We start from the raw sequence: 20,822 nt of genomic DNA, 5'->3' as shown, positions 1-20,822 counted from the left end.
TCTCCAAAATAAGCTTTTTAAAGCAAAAAATGGGCTCATACCATGATCCTGTTGAGAATCAACATGTTCTCTTCCGAACAGGCCTTGGTCATCTTTCTGATTAGCACCCCAGAAGCCTTGTTTTCAGTAGGGTTTGGAATTTTGGGGGATGTTGTGGGCACCACAGCGATGGAGGGCACCACAGGCATCGAGTGGGTGGAGGGCAAGGGTGCTTAGAGCAGATCTGCACCAGCAACTGTCCTGCATCTCTGGGACCTTAGAACATTTCATGGGAATCTGCTCATAACTAACCGAGTTTAGAACTGGAGCACTTTCTTAGAGTTCCCGTCATGGCGCAGCGGAAACGAATCGGACTGGAAAACATGAGGTTGCCTGCCTCCTGGGAAACCTCTCAGTCCTGGGCAAACCCGCCTGGACGGTGACCCTAAGAACTCTCCCACCTCTGTCCTCTTTAAACCACAGTTAAATGACCTGGGTGAGCTATGAGTCACTTGTATTTTATTTTATTTTAAATTTTCTTGATTTTTTTGCTTTTTAGGGCCACACCTACAGCATATGGATGTTTCCAGGCTAGTTCACTTGTATTTTAAACAAATATATATCTCTCTGGAATGAAAACTTCTCCTTTTAAAGCATTCCACTCTTACTCTTAGTGACTTGAAACATTTAAATACATATCTAACTATTAATAAAAATTATTTTTAATATCTGTAATCCTCTTAATAAAGGAAAAAAATTCACAGTTATTATTCCATGCAATCCTCAAGATTAGAGCAATAACCCCATTTTAGAGAAAATAAAACAAAGGCCAAAAACAATAGCATCCTGGTTCCACTTTCATCCTGCCCTCGGGGTGAGGGAGAGCAGCCTTGACTACTTTTTCCAGCTTTGAAGTCTTCATTTACAAGTCTTCACAGAGCACACACTCTATACCCAGGACATGGTGAGGAGGATACACTTTGCAGATCTGCCCTGTTGACCTCCTGTGTCAAGCCTTCCATGGGTCTGATTCAGAAACTATTACATTGCCTTAAAATCCCATCCTAAGAGAATCCTATACTCTCTCCATGCTAAGCTTCAGCATTTTGGTATCTTCAAATGGGTTTCACCCAACCACCAAAAAAATAAGTTCTCCTGATTTTGACTGGTGCCATGGTCCTCTGAGAACCCAAACACAGGGAAGCAAGTCTCCTTGGCAAAGTGTTTGGGGTGCGCATGGGTATGTGAACATGTGCACATCTACTAATAACAACCCTTGTTTTCACTGCCCTGTCTCAGTGCACTGGAGGAACAGTTATGGTCAATTATGCCATTGTTAAGGAGTTCCCGTTGTGGCTCAGTGGTAATGAACCTGACTGGTATCCATGAGGATGCGGGTTCAATCCCTGGCACAAGGGAAGGCTGTGCTCATATGAGCTGTTCCCATAGGAGGTCTTGTGAGAACTGTGTTCCTAAAGGGATGACGGATGTTCTCTGCCTCCCCAGAGGCTGGAGACGCCTGGGGAATCACAGGGCTGGCCTGCACTGTCCCAAAAGCCCCTGGTCTGGACCTAACCCTCCCCTTTGCTTCTGCAGGAAGCCTGGAAGCATGCCATCGAGAAGGCCAAGCACATGCCTGACCCCTGGGCCGAGTTCCACCTGGAGGACATTGCCACAGAATGTGCCACGCGTCACAGGTCAGCTCCTTGCCTGCAGGCGCTGTAATGATCCCAGTTCTCAAGGGGTCCTGTTTCTGCTTATAACCAGTGAGGCTTCTGTCCCCTTGGGGATCAAGGAAAAAAGGAACAAAATAATACTAATAATAACAGCCAGTATTTGAGTATTCATGCAAGCTAAGGTACTGTGCATTATCTCATTTACTCCTTAGAGGGGTCCTGTAAGGTGTGGATTTGACAGGTGAGGCTAAACTATGATGCAGTAACAAATACCCAGGGGGCTGAAGGCCACAGAGGTGTATTTCTTGCTCATGTGAAGTTGGGTAAGAGTTCAGTAACTCTTGAAGGCAACTTGGGCATCCAAACTACTTTCAGCTTGTGGCTCCATCATCTCAACACGTGACTTCCCCAATTGTCATCAAGAAGAAAGAGAGCAGACCAGTTTTTCAACACCTTGGGCCCAAGAAGCTTCACAAAATGGAGCTAGGAGGGTCTAGGTTTCTCATTTGAAAAGGCAGGAGATCCCTTCTGTCGGGGCGCAGTGGAAACAAATTCAACTAGGAACCATGAGGTTGCGGGTTCGATCCCTGTCCTCGCTCAGGACAGAATGTGAATGTGGCGTTGCTGTGGTGTAGCTGTGGTGTAGGTGGCCGGTGTGGCTCGGATCCTGCATTGCTGTGGCTGTGGCGTAGGCTGGCGGCTACAGCTCTGATTGGACCCCTAGCCTGGGAACCTCCATAGGCCGCAGATGCAGCCCTAAAAAGACAAAAGACAAAAAAAAAAAAAAAAAAGAATCTCATTGTCCTGGTTTTGGTTTTATGCCCATCCCTAAAGCAGTCATTGATTGTTCCAGAAACTGTGCCCTAATCGGCCAGGTCTAGATCACATACCATCAGCCAGAAAGTGCTGGGGGATCCACTTCACCCCATCCATAGGTTCTGAGAATGGAGCTTCCCCAGAGGAAAATTGGGGCATTGTTACCAGAAAAAGAAGGAGCAGATGCTAAGCAGGCAGAAACAGTGGAGGCCTCTCCCTCGTTCTGCATCGTGTCCATCCTCCCGCCCTGTAAGGAGGTGGCTTAGAGCCTGGTGTGGACCCCCCTCCCCATTGCGGAGGCTCTGGGGTCTGTGCCGGCAGCTGAAGTCAGCATTGTGGGGGGCCCAGGTGTGGGCCCTGATCCTTCCTGCCTAGAAGAGCAGCGTGGTGGCTGGTTGGTGACATGTGACTTCCAGGGAGGCCTCTGGAAGATCAGGACCCACAGGTTGGGCTGGCCCGATGTGTTCTGGAATTCCACAAGGCTCAGGGACCCGGCCAGACTGTGTTTATTTCCTAACGTAAGTGGCTCACCTCACCTGCCCTGGCTGCTGGCGGAGGAGGTCAGGCATTGATGGCCAGAAGCTCCAGGGATTTCTCAGTTGGAGGTTTTTTTCCTCCATTCCTGCAGCTCTGCTGCAAATCCGTTCTTTATTGGGACAGATTTCATGTGGGTTGTACCCAGGCTGGTTAAGAGCAAAGGTCTGGGAGTTCCCATCGTGGCTCAGCATAAGTGAACCTAACATCCATGAGGACGCAGGTTCGATCCCTGGCCTTGCTCAGTGGGTGAAGGATCCGACGTTGCCATGAGCTGTGGTGTAGGTCACAGATGCGGCTCAGATCCTGCATCACTGTGGCTGTGGTGCAGGCCGGCAACTACAGCTCCGATTCGACTCCTAGCCTGGGAACCTCCATTTGCCTGGGGTACAGCCCTAAAAAGCAAAAAAAAAAAAAGAAGAGCAAAGGTCTGGTTGAAACTGACCTAGGTTTGAATCATGACTCTCAAGAAGGTTATTTCATGTCTCGGAACCTCAGCTTCCCCATCTGGAAAGTGGGCACAATATGTGTATGGATCTCATAGGGCTGAGGGAAGGTTGATTGAAGAGTTCCGTGTAAGCACCCAGCACACAGTGACTGCTCAGTGAACTTGGAGCAACTGTGGCCTTTATGGCATTTGTGGTTGTGAAGGACAATTAAGATCCTTCCACTGTCACATGTGCCCACCCTCCCCCAGCTTCTGGGTGCCTCTCAGCTTTCTGGCTGTTTGGAAGTGAAGGAAGACTGTCCTTTACCTTGGCCTCTATGTAGTAATAATAATAATGATTGTTATTATTATTATTATTTTTGCCTTTTCTAGGGCTGCACCTGCGGCATATGGAGGTTCCCAGGCTAGGGGTTGAATCAGAGCTGTAGCCTCTGGCCTACTCCAGGGCCACAGCAATGCCAGATCCGAGCCGCGTCTGCGACCACACACCACAGCTCATGGCAATGCCGGATCCTTAACCCGCTGAGCAAGGGCAGGGATCGAACCCACAACCTCATGGTTCCTCGTCAGATTTGTTAACCACTGAGCTACAACGGGAACTCCTGATTGTTACTGTTTATTGAGCACAGTACTTGCCATGGGCTGCTTGCCAGCAGGTGTGTGGCTCTGGCGAACCTCCTCATCCCCCGCCCCGGGGCCTGAGGCAGGTTACCTCCCAGGCATCTGCTTGTTTTTCCTGGTAGAGGTTTCAGGCTCTGAGAAGGCCGTTCTCATGAGCTGGGAGGTTCTGTCCCTACTGAGGGTGAGCCAGGGAGGCACCTGCTAGAGCTAAGAACACCTTGGCCCTGGGGGCAGTTTTAGAATTTAGGGACTTACTGTGCTGAGGAGCTGGCTACTAGGTAAACCTGTTCTAGGCTCAGCCAGGCCTAGGGGCAGATTTGCTCTGAGAAAGTGGATTCCTGGGAACGGAGAGATGTTCTGGAACCATCTCCATCCTTCTCTGCCTTGGGTGTGTATCCAGCAGCCCCTTCGCTGGCTGGACTCAGAGGCAGGACCCTCCTCCACCGCTGCCTTTAGGGACAGTCTTTAGGAAACATGCCCAGCTACCTGGGCTGGGCCTCATGCTGGCAAGACCAAGGGTGCTGCCACCTCCCATCCTGGGACACAAGACCAGGGGCGCTGCCACCTCCTGTCCCGGGACACCCCATTCATTAAGTTGACCAGTTACAATAGGGATGTTTATTCAATTGTTCTTCCAACATGTATTTATCAAGCATCCCTAGAACCAGGCCTGCAGTCATCAAGACAGGCCTGAGGGCCTTTGCGGAGTTACAGTCCACTGGGGAGCCAGATAGGGAGCAAGCCCACCCACCACCCAGCAGTGGGCACTGGGGGACGTGGTGGAGAGGGAACAGCTGCCTTTGAGGAAAAGGAAGGAGGCCAGTGTGCTTCGAGGAAGGGAGGGAGGTGGGGAGAGTGTCCAGAGACCCAACCCTGGAGATCCGCTGGGCCTGTGGGTGGAGAGTGGACTTGATCCCGAGGGCAGCGGGGAGCCCAGAAAGGTCTTTTGCCTTTAGCCAGTGAGTGGCAAGACCAGGGTGCAAACACTGCGCCCTGGGGTGGGTTCTGGTCTCTGCAGGTACAACGCCGTCACAGGGGAGTGGCTGGAGGATGAAGTCCTGATCAAGATGGCATCTCAGGTGAGCAGAGCATTGAGCCCAGGGGGTCAGGGCTGAGTGGGGATTTCTCTCAAGCCAGCGTCAGTGCCCCCTCTCTCTCCTCCACACCCACTTTATTTTCCACTTTATTTTATGTTTGTAACTTTGGGGGTTCTTTTTAGTATTGTATGTTCATTTAATTTAGCTAATTAATTAATTTCTTTTTAATTTAGGGCCATACCCAGGGCACATGGGGCTTCCCAGGCTAGGGGCTGAATCCAGAGCTACAGCTGCTGGCCTACACCACAGCCACACAATGCCAAATCTGAGCCACGTCTGTGACCTACACCATAGCTCACGGCAACGCTGGATGCTTAACCCACTGAACGGGTGAGGCCAGGGATCGAACCCACGTCCTTATGGATGCTAGTCAGCTTTGTTAACCACTGAGCCACAACGGGAAGTCCCAAGTATGGCTTCTTTTGCCTTCATTTGGCCTGTGAGGTTTGCACATGTTCATCAACTGAATTAACCTAATTAATTCACCCATTTTACTGTTGATGGACATGGAGGTGGTTTTGCATTTTTTTTCTATTATAGACGGGGCTGCAAAAAACATCCTTTGACATGTCCTGGTTCTACCCCCACCCTGTCACCCCCACAAGGTCTCCCCCCGTCTCCAGGATTCATCTGCGCTCAGCTGGGTTGGGGATTTAGGGTGATTTCATCAATCCTGCAGCCTCCCGGCTGGAAGTTCTATGAGGTTTTGGTGCTGGGTTGTAGCTGGGAGGGCCCAGGGATTTTAGGTGGACGTGAGGTCTAGGACATCCATGTCGGTGGGTGCCATCCCAGGGGAAAATTCTCCTGGCTCCGGGTAGCTTCTGGGTGGGGGGTGGGGACTGATAACCCTCTTGTGTGATATCTTTCAGCCCTTCGGCCGGGGAGCAATGAGGGAGTGCTTCAGAACGTAAGTGATGCAGCCTGGCTCTCGGAGTCCTGCCCACATCCCCTCGGGCTCCTGCAAAGGGGGGCATTGTGACATTGCTTTTTTTTTTTTATTAATGAGTTTTATTTTTTCCATTATAGCTGGCTTACAGTGTTCTGTCAGTTTTCTGCTGAACAGCAAAGAGACCCAGTCACATACACATATATACCCTTTTTTTTTCACATTATCCTCCATCAGCCTTCATCATAAGTGACTAGACATAGTTCCCAGGGCTGTACAGCAGGATCTCATGGCTTATCCATTCCAAAGGCAATAGTTTGCCTCTATGAACCCCAGATTCCCAGTCCATCCCACTCCCTCCCCCTCCCCCTTGGCAACCACAAGTCTGTTCTCCAAGTCCATGAGTCTCTTTTCTGTGGGAAGGCTCATTTCTGATCAAGAAACAGAGATAGTGACTTCCCTTCTTGTGGCCTCAGCTCCTCTCCCCCTGGTTTCCCCTGGACCACACATTAGGCTGGGCTGTGGGGAATGGGTTTGGGGCAAACAGGGAGTCTGTCCCTTAAACCCCCTTCCCAGCTCTTTGAAGGATGCCCTGGGGTGGGGAAGCCTCTCCCACCTCCTGCATTTCGTTCCCGGCTCCAGCCAGCCAACTCAGGAAGGGTCTCCCCATCCTGAGGACCAGGGCTCGGTCCCCAGTGAACCCCAGAGTTCCCCCTGATGCCTCTCCCCTCAGGAAGAAGCTCTCCAACTTCCTGCACACCCAGCACTGGAAGGGGGCTTCCAACTACGTGGCAAAGCGCTACATCGAGTCCGTGGACAGGGACGTGTACTTTGAGGATGTGCGTCTACAGATGGAGGCCAAGCTCTGGGGAGAGGAGTATAATCGCCACAAGCCTCCCAAGCAGGTGCGTGGCCCCTCTGCCTGCTCCCCTCCCACACAGGCGCAGTTGGGGATGTGTCAGGAGATGAGGGCGACGGCAGGGCCCGTCACAGGCTCCCTTTTCACTGCCTTAGCAGCAGCTAATAACAACCATCCTTTGGAGTTCCCTTGTGATGCAGCAGCTTAAGGATCCAGCATTGTCACCGCAGTGACTCAGGTCACTGCTGTGGCACAGGTTCAGTCCCCGGCCCAAGGACTTCCACATGCCGTGGGTACGCCAGACACAAAAACAAAAACAAAAACCCGTCGTTACTGAGCTTGATAGGTCAAGTTTGTTTATTCCTAAAAGCAGAGCTCTGAGATTGTTTGAGGTTGGGATGTTGTTCTTCCATTTACAAATGGCAGTTATTTGTCAAGACTTTTGTTTGCAAAGGACAGAGACCCACTCAAACAGGTTTCATCCCCCCAAAAGGGAATTTAATGTCTCCTGTAACAGAGTGATAGACTGGCTACAGACATGGCTAGATCTAGGACCAAACCCAGGTTGTTAGAAATCTTTCCCTGGTTCTACCTTCAGTGTTCTTATGTGTGTTGGCATCAGTCTCAGGCAACTTTTTTTTTTGTTTTTTGTTTTTTGTTTTTGCTTTTCTAGGGCCACACCCTTGCACATGGAGGTTTCCAGGCTAGGGGTCTACTCAGAGTTACAGCAATGTCAGATCCGAGCTATGTCTGCGACCCACTGAGCGAGGCCAGGGATTGAACTTGCATCCTCATGGATACTGGTTGGATTTGTATCCGCTTCGCCACAACGGGAACTCCTCAGGCAGCTCTTTGATTGACAGTGACATGTCAGCCCCAGTAGCTGCAGGCTCACTTTCTGTTTCTCAGCAACATTGATGGAATGACCTCTGTTTTCCCACAAGTTCCAGTGACAGTCTCAAAGCCGGGTTTCATTAGCTCTGATTAGGGCAAATGCTGGCCACTGAGCCAATCATGATGGCCAGGGGGTGAGAATATGCAGATTGGGCAGACCCTCAGCCAATCATGATGGCCAGGGGGTGGGGATATGCAGATTGGTCCAGGCTAAACATCAGTGCTCAGGAGAACCAGAAGTATGAGTCCTTCCATCCAGACCACTGGGACTGAGATTGGTGGCTCCCCCAAAAAGCAGGAGAGGCAGTGGGAAACAGATAACTTATCTGCCCTCTGGGGAACCCAGGCCACAAAGAGGTTAAGTGTCTTGCCTGAATGGGCAGGGATGGAGCCAGGGCTCCAATCCAGGCTTCCCAAGCCCCTGCCCTTGGCTCCTTCACTTTAGCGCCCAGAGTGTTGGTCACCTGAGGCCAAGAGGAATTTCCTGTTGCTATTTAAGGAAGTAATGCCCCAGGCGTCTGCTCTGCCTAAACTCACAGCTCAGCTCTTGCAACTGTTTGTGTACCTGCTAGCTATAAGCACCTTCTCCTGAGTGCCTGGGGAGAGCCATGCTTCCAGGCAACCAACAGAATTTATTGAGTGCCTACTGTTTACATGGCCCTTCATTAAGTGCACCTGGCATGGATACAAGAAGCCACATTCCCACCCATGGGGCTAGTAACCTCCTTAGTAATTTACTACACTCCAGCTGGGTCACCTTTCCCTTCCTCCCTAAGCTTGTTTCTGCCTCAGGGCCTTTGCACTGGCTGTGCCCTCGCATCGCTGGATCACCTCCATCTTTCTCAGGGTTCGGGTCTCAGCTCATGTCATTTCTTCAATGAGGCTGAGCCAGACCGTCCCAAATGAAGTAGCCCTTCCACTGCTGCGTCTTCTAGCACATCATTCTGTTTGTTCTGGTTTCTGTATTTTAGAGTTATTAGCACTGTCTGGAGGGTCTTATTCTTGTAGTTAATATTTCAGTTGCATCGCTCCCCTAAGGGTGGGGACATTATCTTGTCTTGTTCACTATATCCCAGTGCCTGGGTGCTTAATAAATAATAACGTGGTTGAATCGATGAAGGGAGAGGCATGTGGTTGGTTGAGAAGGAACGGGCTGTCTCCTTGTTTCCCGGACACTGATCCTCACCTGCTTGCCTTCTGGTTAAGCAGGTGGCCCTTGTAGGGATAGAGCCAGCTGTGGGGGCAGGAACCCTCTGGGAACCAGCTGCTCCTTCCGCTCTGGTTGGTTCTCAGAACTGAGGCCCCATTTGGGGAGGTTCTCAGCTCTAGGCCCCTTTGGCCTCTGCATCTGTTGTCTGCCTGTCTGGTGACTCAGCCTTGCAGTTCCCTGGATAGTCATTTCCTGGGGAAATCCAGACCTGGCTCCTGTTGTGGGTGGAATCGTTGGGGACAGGGTGCCATGGGTGTGACCGGGTGTCACAGATCACAAGTTAGAGTTTAGGTCTTCTCTACCCAACCTACAGACATACTCAGGACTTATCATTTGTTTTCTTCTGAGTGCAAAATGAAACTTACACTTGGTACAAAATTTAGCAAGGAGTGTCTGAATTCCCTTGTACTTTCTCTTTGCAGAAGGAGAACCACTGTTAGGTTTTGGTATCTATCACATTTTTTTATTTTTTTGTCTTTTTGTCTTTCTAAGGCCACAACTGCAGCATATGGAGGTTCCCAGGCTAGGGGTCTAATTAGAGCTGTAGCTGCCGACCTACACCACAGCCACAACAATGCCAGATCCGAGCCGCATCTGCCACCTACACCACAGCTCACGGCAACACCAGATCCTTAACCCACGGAGCAAGGCCAGGGATTGAACCTGCAACCTGATGGTTCCTAGTCGGATTTGTTTCTGCTGCACCACAACAGGAACTCCTGGTATCTATCACTTTAGAATTGTGTTGGCGGATAATAATGACCACAGCAAACACTGACAGACTCTCCTGCACCAACAGATTGCATTCTCATGCTAAATCTGAGATCCCTATTCCAGGAAACTGAGGCATAGATTGGTGAAATAACTTGCCCAAATTCACAGTATTAGCATAAGGCACAGGCTACATTGCTTACAAGACTGACCCATAGTTGTGTGTTACCTCAAAATGCTTTCCTTCTCCCTCATTTAACAGTCCTGCTTGGGGGCTCAGGGTGGAATGGTGCTTCACCTCCTTAGGTCACTCAGAGGCCTGGTTCCTTCTGCCTTTTGCTCTTCCATCTCCTGGGAGCTGCCCTGGACCTGTGGCCTCAGGAAGGCCAAGGAGGGGGCAGGCTGAAGTTGCAGCATCACTGCTGCTCCTTTCCTATTGGCTGGGTTTCACCACGTGGCCACACCAAGCTGCAAGGGAAGCCAAGCAATGTCATTCCTCCTGGAATGGCTGTGCATCCTGTTAATTCTCAGGGATGGGGATTGTCTTAGTCCCTTTGGGCTGCTGTAACAAAGTGCCCCAGACCGTCCTGGGTAACTCATAAATAGCAGAAATGTATTGCTCCTAGGGCTGGAGGCTGGCAAGTCCGAGATAAAGGCGCCAGCATGGTCGCGTTCTGGAGATGGCCCTCTTCCGTGTTCACAGCCAGAACCTTCTTGCTGTGTTCTCATGTGGTGGATGGAATGAGGGGGCTCTGGGGGGAGGTCTCTCTCTCTCTCTTTTTTTTTTTTTTTTTTTTTTTTGGCTGTTCCCACGGTATGTGAACGTTCCCGGGCCAGGGACTGAACCTGAGCCACAGCAGCAACGATGAGGAGTCCTTAACCACTAGGCCAATGGGGAACTCCTGTGGGGCCTCTTTTGTTAGAGCACGAATCTCTCACTCCCGTGTGACCTGATCACCTCCCAAAGGCCCTCCCTCTTAATACCATCATCTTGGAGGGTTGAGATTTCAACATAGGAAATTTGGGAGGATACATTCAGGCGGTAGCTGGGGTTTTCATTCTCAAAGGAAAAGGGGAATGGATGTGAGGGGGACCCTCAGCAGTTTCTGGTTCGTCGTGGAGCCAGGAGTGGAGCCTAGGCGGGCTAGCTCCCCTCAACCCCTCTGCTCCAGCCGCTCATCAGAGGAAGGTACCCCTTGGGCCCTGCCCTTCCCCCTGACCACGTGCCCCTCTGCCCAGGTGGACATCATGCAGATGTGTGTCATAGAGCTGAAGGAGAGACCAGGCCGGCCCCTCTTCCACCTGGAGCATTATATTGAGGGCAAATACATCAAATACAACTCCAACTCGGGCTTCGTCCGTGATGACAACGTGCGCCTGACGCCGCAGGTGAGGCTGCATCTCGGCAGACTTCAGGGCCCTGCGCGGTTAAACGGGGCTTCTTCCTTTGTCTTCGCCTCTGTACAGCCCCTCCCTGCCGAGGAAGGCCCCCAGTGTGGGCAAAGCCGGGGTGTCACAACCCCTCAGAGTGGTGCCTGCCAGCATCTGCACTGCCTGGCCTCTTGTGGTCACCTTTTTCTTCCTGTCACCCCACAGGCCTTCAGCCACTTCACCTTTGAGCGTTCCGGCCACCAGCTGATTGTGGTGGACATCCAGGGTGTGGGCGACCTCTACACCGACCCGCAGATCCACACCGAGAGGGGCACTGACTTTGGAGATGGCAACCTAGGTAGGCCGGGACAGCCAGCAGGTCGGTCCATGGAGACCACACGCCACCCCCCAAAAAATCTCCGAGCTCTTTGTTCCCTCAAGATAGCCGGCCTAGGTGATATAGGGGCCTTCCCCAGATGGTGGAGATGAGATCCTAGGATCTTTGGCCCTGCCAATTCAGCGTGTTTGAGGAGTTCCCGTTGTGGTGCAGTGGTTAATGAATCCAACTAGGAACGATGAGGTTGCGGGTTCCATCCCTGGCCTCGCTCAGTGGGTGAAGGATCCAGCGTTGCCGTGAGCTGTGGTGCAGGTCGCAGATGCAGCTCGGATCCCACGTTGCTGTGGCTGTGGTATAGGCCGGTAGCTACAGCTCTGATTCGACCCCTAGCCTGGGAACCTCCATATGCCATAGGGGCGGCCCTAGAAAAGACAAAAAAAAAAGACCAAAAAAAAAAAAATCAGCGTGTTTGACACCTGCCCCTGTCCCAAAGCCGAGCAATCTCCAGACCCCCTGTTCTGTCCGCAGGTGTCCGTGGGATGGCTCTCTTCTTCCACTCTCATGCCTGCAACCGGATTTGCAAGAGTATGGGCCTCGCTCCCTTTGACCTCTCCCCGAGAGAGAGGGACGCAGTGAATCAGAACACCAAGCTCCTGGTGGGTACCCAGTGTGAGCCTGCTCGGGCTGGCAGGGCCCTTCTGCTGCTGGGACCAGCCACCTGCGCTTCCTGTGTGCAGGTGGCCCAGGCCCTACGATGCTTCCCTGAAGAATGTTGGTCCCATCTGTGTCCTGTATCCCTCCCGATCCAGTGCACAGTCCTCCTGAATGTCCCCACAAATACAGGAGCTGGGATCTGCTTGATGGGGGCCCATTTCTGACCAGAGTGAGGGGACCAGGTGTATAGAGATAGTGACTGGTTTGTGTAGTGTGTTGACACATGGCTGGACTAGACTTGGACCTGGCTCTCTGGGCACCTTTGCTGTGTCAGGATGTGCCCCCCTCCCCACCCCCACTGCATGGACCAGATAGAAGGCAATGCTGACGAAGACCACCCGGGGATTCTGGATGTATAACAGCATAAATCTTCCAGCTCAGGGCTGTGAAGTGTGGCCAGGACTTTGGGGAGTGCTGGCCCTCTGAGCTCCTGCTCCAGATGCCCCTTCTTAGAGGGCTTCTGGATTATTGATTAAAGATAATCACGGAGTTCCCGTCGTGGCGCAGTGGTTAACGAATCTGACTAGGAACCATGAGGTTGCGGGTTCGGTCCCTGCCCTTGCTCAGTGGGTTAACGATCTGGCGTTGCCGTGAGCTGTGGTGTAGGTTGCAGACGTGGCTCGGATCCTGCGTTGCTGTGGCTCTGGCGTAGGCCGGTGGCTACAGCTCCGATTCAACCCCTAGCCTGGGAACCTCCATATGCCGCGGGAGCGGCCCAAGAAATAGCAACAACAACAAAGGACAAAAGACAAAAAAAAAAAAAAAAAAAAGATAATCACTATTTAATCTGGATTATTGACTAAAAATTAACAATAATTTTAAAATAATTAAAATAATTAAAAATAGTCAATAATTCCTCATTGATTATTTTTAGATTTTTCTGCCAGTCCCTAAATAGGCACAGATGGGTGCTGTGGCTGAAAGGGCCTTGGGTTTTTTTTTTTTTTGTCTTTTTAGGGCCACACTTGCCGCATATGGAGGTTCCCAGGCCAGGGGTCCAATCGGAGCTACAGCTGCCGGCCTACACCACAACCACAGTAACATGGGATCTGAGCCGCATCTGTGACCTACACCACATTCACAGCAACGCCAGATTCTTAACCTCCTGAGCAAGGCCAGGGATCGAACCCATACCCTCATGGATACTAGTCGAGATTGTTAACCACTGAGCCACGATGGGAACTCCAGGGCCTTGGGTTTGGGGGAAACAAAAGGCAACTGGAAGAGCCCCTTGTTCTGCTCCTGAGTGACATGCCTGTCCCTGTTAATTCTCCAGCAATCAGCCAAGACCATCTTGAGGGGGACAGAGGAGAAGTGTGGGAGCCCCCGGGTGAGGACCCTCTCTGGGAGCCGGCCCCCCCTGCTCCTTCGCCTCTCAGAGAATTCTGGCGACGAGAACATGAGTGATGTGACCTTCGACTCTCTCCCTTCCTCGCCATCTTCAGCCACGCCGCACAGCCAGAAACTGGACCACCTCCGTGAGTGATGGTTTGGTACCTGGTCATTGTGGTTGGAGGGGGTGGACGCCTGGTAGAACAGCACTAAACTGATGGTAGAAAATCAGACACGTGCAGGGTTCCCATTGTGGCTCAGTGGAAACGAATCCAACTACGAACCATGAGGTTGCGGGTTCAATCCCTGCCTTCGCTCAGTGGGTTAAGGATCCGGCATTGCCATGAGCTGTGGTGTAGCTCACAGACGTGGCTCAGATCCCATGTTGCTGTGCCTGTGGTGCAGGCGGGCAGCTGTAGCTCCGATTAGACCCCTAGCCTGGGAATCTACATGCGCTGAGGATGCAGCCCTAAAAACCAAAAAGAAAAAGAAAATCAGACGCACCAACCAAAAAGATTGATGGTTTAGATGGTTTTACGGGTGAGTTCTTTTAATAAACTTTCAAGACTCCATCATCCAGAAGCTGCAGAAACAACCTCTGTGGTAGAAAATAGGGTAACATTTTTTTCAGTGTGTCTTCTGAAATTAGCAAAAAACTTTTATATCAAAATTTGACAAAACAGCAAAAAAGGAAACCATATCCCTACCTCAGTTATACATATACAAGGCAAAAATTCTAAATAAAATATTAACAAATAAAGACTAGTATCTTAGAAGAATAGGCTGTCCCAGCCAAATAGGGTTTTTCAGGAATCTGAAGGTTGTTCAGTGTTCAGAAACCAATTAACATCATATGAATGGGTCAGAGGAGAAAGGGGGGAATCATTATTTCTGGAGGTAAAAGTGACCAGGTTTGCTCATGGTATGAGCAGGGGTCTGCAGAAGAGAGGGGAGAGGGGAGGCAAGGCCGACTCCAGGATTTTGATCTGAAGAACCAGCAGGACACTGTGGCCATTATTTAGCTGGAGGAGGCCTTGGGTGGGGGGGGCAGGAAAGGATTTTAGTGTCAGCTTTTTTTTTTTTTTTTTTTTTTTTTTTTTGCTTTGTACGGCCACATCTGTGGCATATGGAGATTCCCAGGCTAGGGGTCGAATCGGAGCGACAGCTGCAGGCCTACACCACAGCCACAGCAACGCGGGATCCAGCCCGCATCTGCAAACTACACCACAGTTCACGGCAATGCCGGATCCTTAACTCACTGAGCGAGGCCAGGGATCGAACCTGCATCCTCGTAGAGACAACATTGGATTCTTAACCCACTGAGCCACAATGGGAACTCCTCTTTATAAATTTAAAATAAAGAAGGCTGGGAGATGGGGAGGCGGTGGGTGGGTCTTGTGACCTATTCCAGTGGCAGAGCTGGGACCTTACTCGGTTTCCTCCCTGCCCAGATTGGCCTGTGTTCAGCGACCTGGATAACGTGGCACCTCGAGACCCTGACCATCTGGACAACCACCGGGTGAGTGGGGTGGACTCTGTCCCCCCGGGCATGGAGGCTGAGTCCTCAGATTTGGAGCTGGGCAGCCCAGTCTGCTCTGGCATGGGCAGGAAGGCACAGGCAGGAGAATCCCATCCTCCTGCCTAGGCCAGCGTTTGCTCTGGGAAGAGCTGGGTCCATTCTAGTTCCCAGAGGTGGTTAGAGCAGAGGGACTCTGAAGCAGCAACAGCATGACCTTCTGATAAATGCTGGGCCCGGCCCCAGGTTTGGTTTGGCCCCATGCATGGGGATACCTGTCATGTGGGTAGAGGGAGCTATGCTGAGTCTCCGATGGGTAAGTTACAGCACAGGCAGCTATGATGCTCGAAGGTTAGATACACAGAACAGGTTTCCTGCAGCCTCTACGTTGCTCAGTGGTAAGAGGCTGTAGCTGATATATTTGCATTCAGATAAACATGTATTACAGTGTCAAATTAAAATTCTTTTTTTTTTTAGGGCTGTACACACAGCACATGGAACTTTCTAGGCTAGGGGTCGAATCGGAGCTGCAGTTGCTGACCTATGCTACAGCCACAGCCACACCAGATCTGAGCTGCATTTTCAACCTACAGGCCAGATCCTTAACCCACCGAGTGGGGCCAGAGATGGAGCCCGAGTACTCATGGACACTAGTCAGGTTCATTACCACTAAGCCACAATGGGAACTCCTCAAATTAAAAATTGATTGGATTTTTTTTTTTTCTTTTTACGGTCGCACTTGCAGCCCATGGAAGCTCCCAGGCCAGGGGTCGAATTGGAGGTCAGCTGCAGGCCTATGCCATAGCCACAGCAATACAGGATTCGAGCCACATCTGTGACGCATGCCACAGCTTGCAGCAACACCGTATCCGTAACTCACCAAGTGAGGCCATGGAGCAAACCTGAACCGTCAGGGAGACAACATCAGGTCCTTAACCCACCAGGCAACAATGGGAATTCCTGATTGGATTTTTTTTTTTTTTGTCTTTTTGCTTTTTCTAGGGCCGCTCCCGTGGCATACGGAGGTTCCCAGGCTAGGGGTCTACTCGGAGCTGTACCCACCGGCCTACGCCAGAGCCACAGCAACACGGGATCCAAGCCGCGTCGTCGACCTACACCACAGCTCACGGCAATGCCGGATCCTTAACCCACTGAGCAAGGCCAGGGATCCAACCCGCAACCTCATGGTTCCTAGTTGGATTTGTTTCTGCTGAGCCACAATGAGAACTCCCAGTAGTGCTCTCTTTATCCCTGATTTAGAGTTGGGGAAACTGAGGCACAGAAAGGCAAGCTCATGGTCACCCAGTGATGGAGCCAGGGTTCAAACCTAGGCCATATGGGAGTTCTCTTGTGACTCAGGGGTTAAGGATCTGGTGGTGTCACTGCAGTGGCTCTGGTTACTGCTGTGGCATGGGTCCAATCCCTGGCCTGGGAATTTCTACATATCTTGGGTACCACCAAAAAAGAAAACAGAAAGAAGAAGAAAACCCAGGCCATCCTGGCCTCAAACCCACCCTCTGTGTTGCTATCCTTTGCTTCTTTTTTCTTTTATCTTTTTTCTGGGGGGGGGGCACTTCATGGCATATGGAGTTCCCTGGCTCCTGGGTCAGGGATCAGATCCAAGCGGCAGTTGCAGCCTACGCTGCAGCAACATCGAATCCTTAACCCACTGTGTGGGGCTGGGAATCAAACCTGCATCCCAGGGCTCCAGGGTTGCCACCAATCCCACTGCGCCACAGCAGGACCTCCTGCTGTCCTTTCTTTTGATTTTCCAGCATTTCTCAGATGAGTGTTGCTCCCCATTTCTGAGATGAGGACGCTGAGGTCTGGAAAGATCGGCTGCCTGGCCCAGGGCCCAGAGCTGGGGTCTGAGTGAGGCTCTCTGTTGCTCAGCTTGGGAGTGGTTCCCAGGGATCCGACTTGGGACCCAAGGTCATGCAGAGAGTGGGTGTGAGGAGGAGGTTGCCCGGAGCTTTGGGGTATGGCCTGTGATCCGATTTCAGAAACAGCCTTTCACTCAGCACACTGAATACTTCAGTTTGGTTGTAAAATTATAACCTGTAGATTATACCTCAATTTAAAAATTGAAATGGTAAAAAAAAAAAAAAAAATGAAACAGCCATTTGGCTCACACAGAGGCCTGGGGGAAGACTGTAGGAAGCCTGTGATGCTTCTAGAAACTAGGGCCTGGCGCCTCTTTAGGTTAATGTAGCTTCTTGGGGTGGAACAGATTCCTGGCCAGACCACAGGCCAAGGATTCCACTGTGTGTGTTTCATGGCTCCCATCTGTCTAGAGACTATTCCAGGTTTTACAGTTAGGGTAGTGATACCAAGCTTCTTATAACAATATGTTGATTTAAGTAAAATAAAATGGTTTATTGAAAGAAAAAATAGTAAAAGAGAGGTATGAATTCATGAAAGGGTCTTTTTTTGGGGGGTTGCCACACCCGCAGCAGGCAGAAGTTCCCAGGCCAGGGATTGAACCCAAGCCACAGCTGTAACCAGAGCCACAGCAGTGATGACACTGGATCCTTAACCCGCTGAGCTGTGAGGCAACTCCATGAAAGGGGTTTTATCTGGTAAGGGAAGTGAATGGGATAGGGAGGAACTCATAAGTCTAAATTTGGGAATTGGAAAAAATAAAAGTAAAAAAGATTAAAAAATTTTTTAAATAAAAAATAATAAAATAATAAATTTGGGGATGGAAATGCCAAAGTCCAATATAAAATTTGGTTGTGATGCTCATTGTACAACTATAAATATAATAAAAGTCACTGAGTAATAAAAATAAAAAATAAATAAATAAGAAATCTAAATTTTAACAACAATGTTTTATTAATTCCTTCTAGAAATAAAAGATCTGAAGTAAGTAAGGCCCAATGTTAAAATGTGGCAGGAGTTCCCTGGTGACCCAGTGGGTTAAGGATCCAGCGTTGTTGTCCCTGTTGTGGCTTGCGTTTCTGCTGCAGCACAGGTTCAGTCCCTAGCCCCAGAACTTCTGCGTGCCATGGAGTGGCCCAAAAAACCCCACAAGAGTTGACAGAGCCCACTAACAGGTGCACAGGAGGTCATTTTAGGCTTCTCTGTTCCCATTTGTGTGTTTGAAATATTTCTTAGTAAAAGGAAAAAAAAAGAAAAGCATTAGCTAAATAGTTTTGCAAGTGACAAGCAGATATGGCCAGAACTTAACATTGGCAGACAAATGACGATGTATTAGAGATAAATTATACCAGATTTGGAGTTCCCTGTTGGCCTAGTGGTTAAGGATTGGATTGTCACTGCCGTGGCTCTGGTTTGATCTGTGGCCAGGGAGCTTCTGCATGCCGCAGGTGCAGCCAAAAAAAAAAGCAAATAAGTAAATAAATTATACTAGATTCATTTTTACACAGAACTCAGATCTAGAAGAATAAAAAATATGCCCAAATGGGGAGTTCCCATCGTGGTGCAGCAGAAACGAACCTGACCAGGAACCATGAAGTTGAGGGTTTGATCCCTGGCCTCGCACAATGGGTTAAGGATCCGGTGTTGCCGTGAGCTGTGGTGTAGATCACAGACATGACTCAGATCCCGTGTTGCTGTGGCTGTGGCATAGGCTGGCATCTGTAGCTCTGATTGGACCTGTAGCCTGGGAACCTCCATATGCCGCCAGTGCAGCCCTAAAAAAAAGAAAAAATGCCCAAATGATGTGTGCAGTTTGGGTAGAGGGCTTAATTGTAGTCAATAATTGTTCCCAGTGCTACATTTGTATCCATGGGTCATATCTTTGAACCAGCCTTTGTTTTTCTGCCTGTGAAATGGGTGAGTCCCTCTTAATAAGAGCGCCTACTACAATCCATCCTCTGAGTGTGACAGCTCATTTCATCCTCAGAGTCCTCTGAAGTAGGTGCTGTCATAAATCCCCACAGCTAAGGAAGCGGAAGCTCAGAGAGGCTAAGCAACTGTCCAAGGTCATGGCCGGCAAGTCACAAAGCTCGGACTGGAGCCTTGGCGGTCTGGCTCCAGAGCCCAGGTCCTCCGCCACTCCCTTGTTCCCCAGCCAGCAGGGGTAGGAGGAAGAGGATGCCAAGTGAGGGTTTGGGACAAAGGAGAGAAAGCAAAAGGTGGCGATTCCAGGTACAACTACCACCAGAAACGCAGAGGACCCCTGAGACCCCTGGCCATCTTTTCTCCACAGGACTCTGAGAACAGTGGGGACAGCGGATACCCCAGTGAGAAGCGGGGTGAACTGGATGATCCATATCCCCAGGAACATGTAAGGCACCCCCAGGAAGTGAGAAGAGTCCCCTGTGGCCCAGTTGTCCACAAGGATGGAGAGCTGGGGGGGGGGGGGAAATGCAGTGAGTGGGTGGTAAGAGCATAGAGTCAATTAATAAAGAATTCATTTCATAGCACTGAGAACGATGTCCAGTTCCTTATGATGGAACATGATAATGGGAGGAAAAAGTATGTATACAGGTGTGTGTAACTGGGTCCCCAGGCTGTACAGTGGAAAAAAAAAAATGGGGGAAATAAGAAAAAAAAAAAAAGAAATCATTTCAGATAAAGATAAATGCAGGGCAGAAGATAAAACAGCATACTCTGGACCAGGGAGTTTAGTAAGGGGACAAGCCTTGGGGATCAGGCCCGAGGTTGAAAATGGCAGGTATGTCTCAGGATGAAGCTGGGACCGCTGGTTGTGAAGCAGAGAGGGTGCTAGGTAATGGGCCAAAATGGTGCTGGTGTCGGCGGGAGGGCCCAGCTCAAAGGCACAGGATTCTGGCAGTCCCTCGGGAGGGCCCCAGGAGCGGGGGGGGTCTCAGGCAGTGTTGGCCATTTAGAGGTTTCGCCAAGTACCGAAATGAAGCAAGAGCATCAAGGCCAGTCTTGCTGGGAGCCTCTGTTCTCAGCTTTGTTGCTGCAGTGATGGGGATGGGAACTTTGGCTAAGGGACAGACGTGGCTCAGTTTTCTTGGCACCTGTCTGCCGGGATCCTGTGCCTTTGAGTCTGTTCCATCTGAGCCCATGGTGAGAACGGGAGGACAGCTGTGGCCATCCCAGCCTGTTGGTCCTGCCTGTTACCCAGCATCCTCTCTGCTTGGCAGACAAAGGTGCCAGCTTCCCTTGGTTCTATGAGGAGGGTCCCCTGGGAGGGCTGGACTAGTTCCCTCGGAGGGAAGAAGGACTGCTCTTCGAATCACTCTAATCTCTGCCTCCATCAGGGCCACTCGAATGGTAACCGGAAGTACGAGTCGGATGAAGACAGCCTGGGCAGCGTCGGACGGGTAATGCGCCCCCAGCAATCCTTGCCTTGGCTGCTACACTCTTGCCTTTTGCAGGCTCTGTTTCTCCCCCTCCCCTATGTCACATCACTGCTGCCTGCCCAGGCACCTCCCCATCTCCTAATGGAAGATTTTTTGCAAAGGAGCCAATCCCCTCTGCAAATACTTTTTTTCTTTTTCTTTTTCTTTTTTTTTTTTTTTTGTATTTTTAGGGCCACACCCGTGGCATATGGAGGTTCCCAGGCTAAGGGTCCAATCGGAGCTACAGCTGCCAGCCTACGCCAGAGTCACAGCAGTGCAGGATCCGAGTGGTGTCTGCAACCTACACCACAGCTCACGGCAACGCCAGATCCTTAACCCACTGAGCAAGGCCAGGGATCGAACCTGCAACCTCATGGTTCCTCGTCGGATTCGTTAACCACTGTGCCACGACAGGAACTCCCTGCAAATACTTTTGAGCTCCTGCCCTGGGCGGGGTGCTGGAGGAATGGGGTGGGGGCGGTGGGGGTGTACTGGAGAAGAACAGGATGGCCCCTCCTGGAGGCCACAGCTCACATGTTAAA

General features: G+C 50.7%; 1 protein-coding gene across 1 annotated transcript in view; it reads left to right on the top strand.

Moving 5' to 3' along the window:
• EEF2K (eukaryotic elongation factor 2 kinase) overlaps positions 1–20,822 on the top strand; it is a 93,112-nt gene that overhangs the window by 47,109 nt on the left and 25,181 nt on the right. Inside the window, 11 exon segments of the mRNA XM_003124551.6 lie at positions 1,576–1,676; positions 5,093–5,153; positions 6,041–6,078; positions 6,791–6,962; positions 10,971–11,120; positions 11,328–11,460; positions 11,968–12,095; positions 13,430–13,631; positions 14,937–15,004; positions 19,176–19,253; positions 20,200–20,262. Coding sequence (XP_003124599.4) covers positions 1,576–1,676; positions 5,093–5,153; positions 6,041–6,078; positions 6,791–6,962; positions 10,971–11,120; positions 11,328–11,460; positions 11,968–12,095; positions 13,430–13,631; positions 14,937–15,004; positions 19,176–19,253; positions 20,200–20,262 — 1,194 coding nt within the window.

This window comes from Sus scrofa, chromosome 3, assembly GCF_000003025.6.
Source record: "Sus scrofa isolate TJ Tabasco breed Duroc chromosome 3, Sscrofa11.1, whole genome shotgun sequence".
Lineage (NCBI taxonomy): Eukaryota > Metazoa > Chordata > Mammalia > Artiodactyla > Suidae > Sus > Sus scrofa.
The sequence above is the reverse complement of the archived record's forward strand: the minus strand, read 5'-3'. Positions and strand labels throughout refer to the sequence as shown.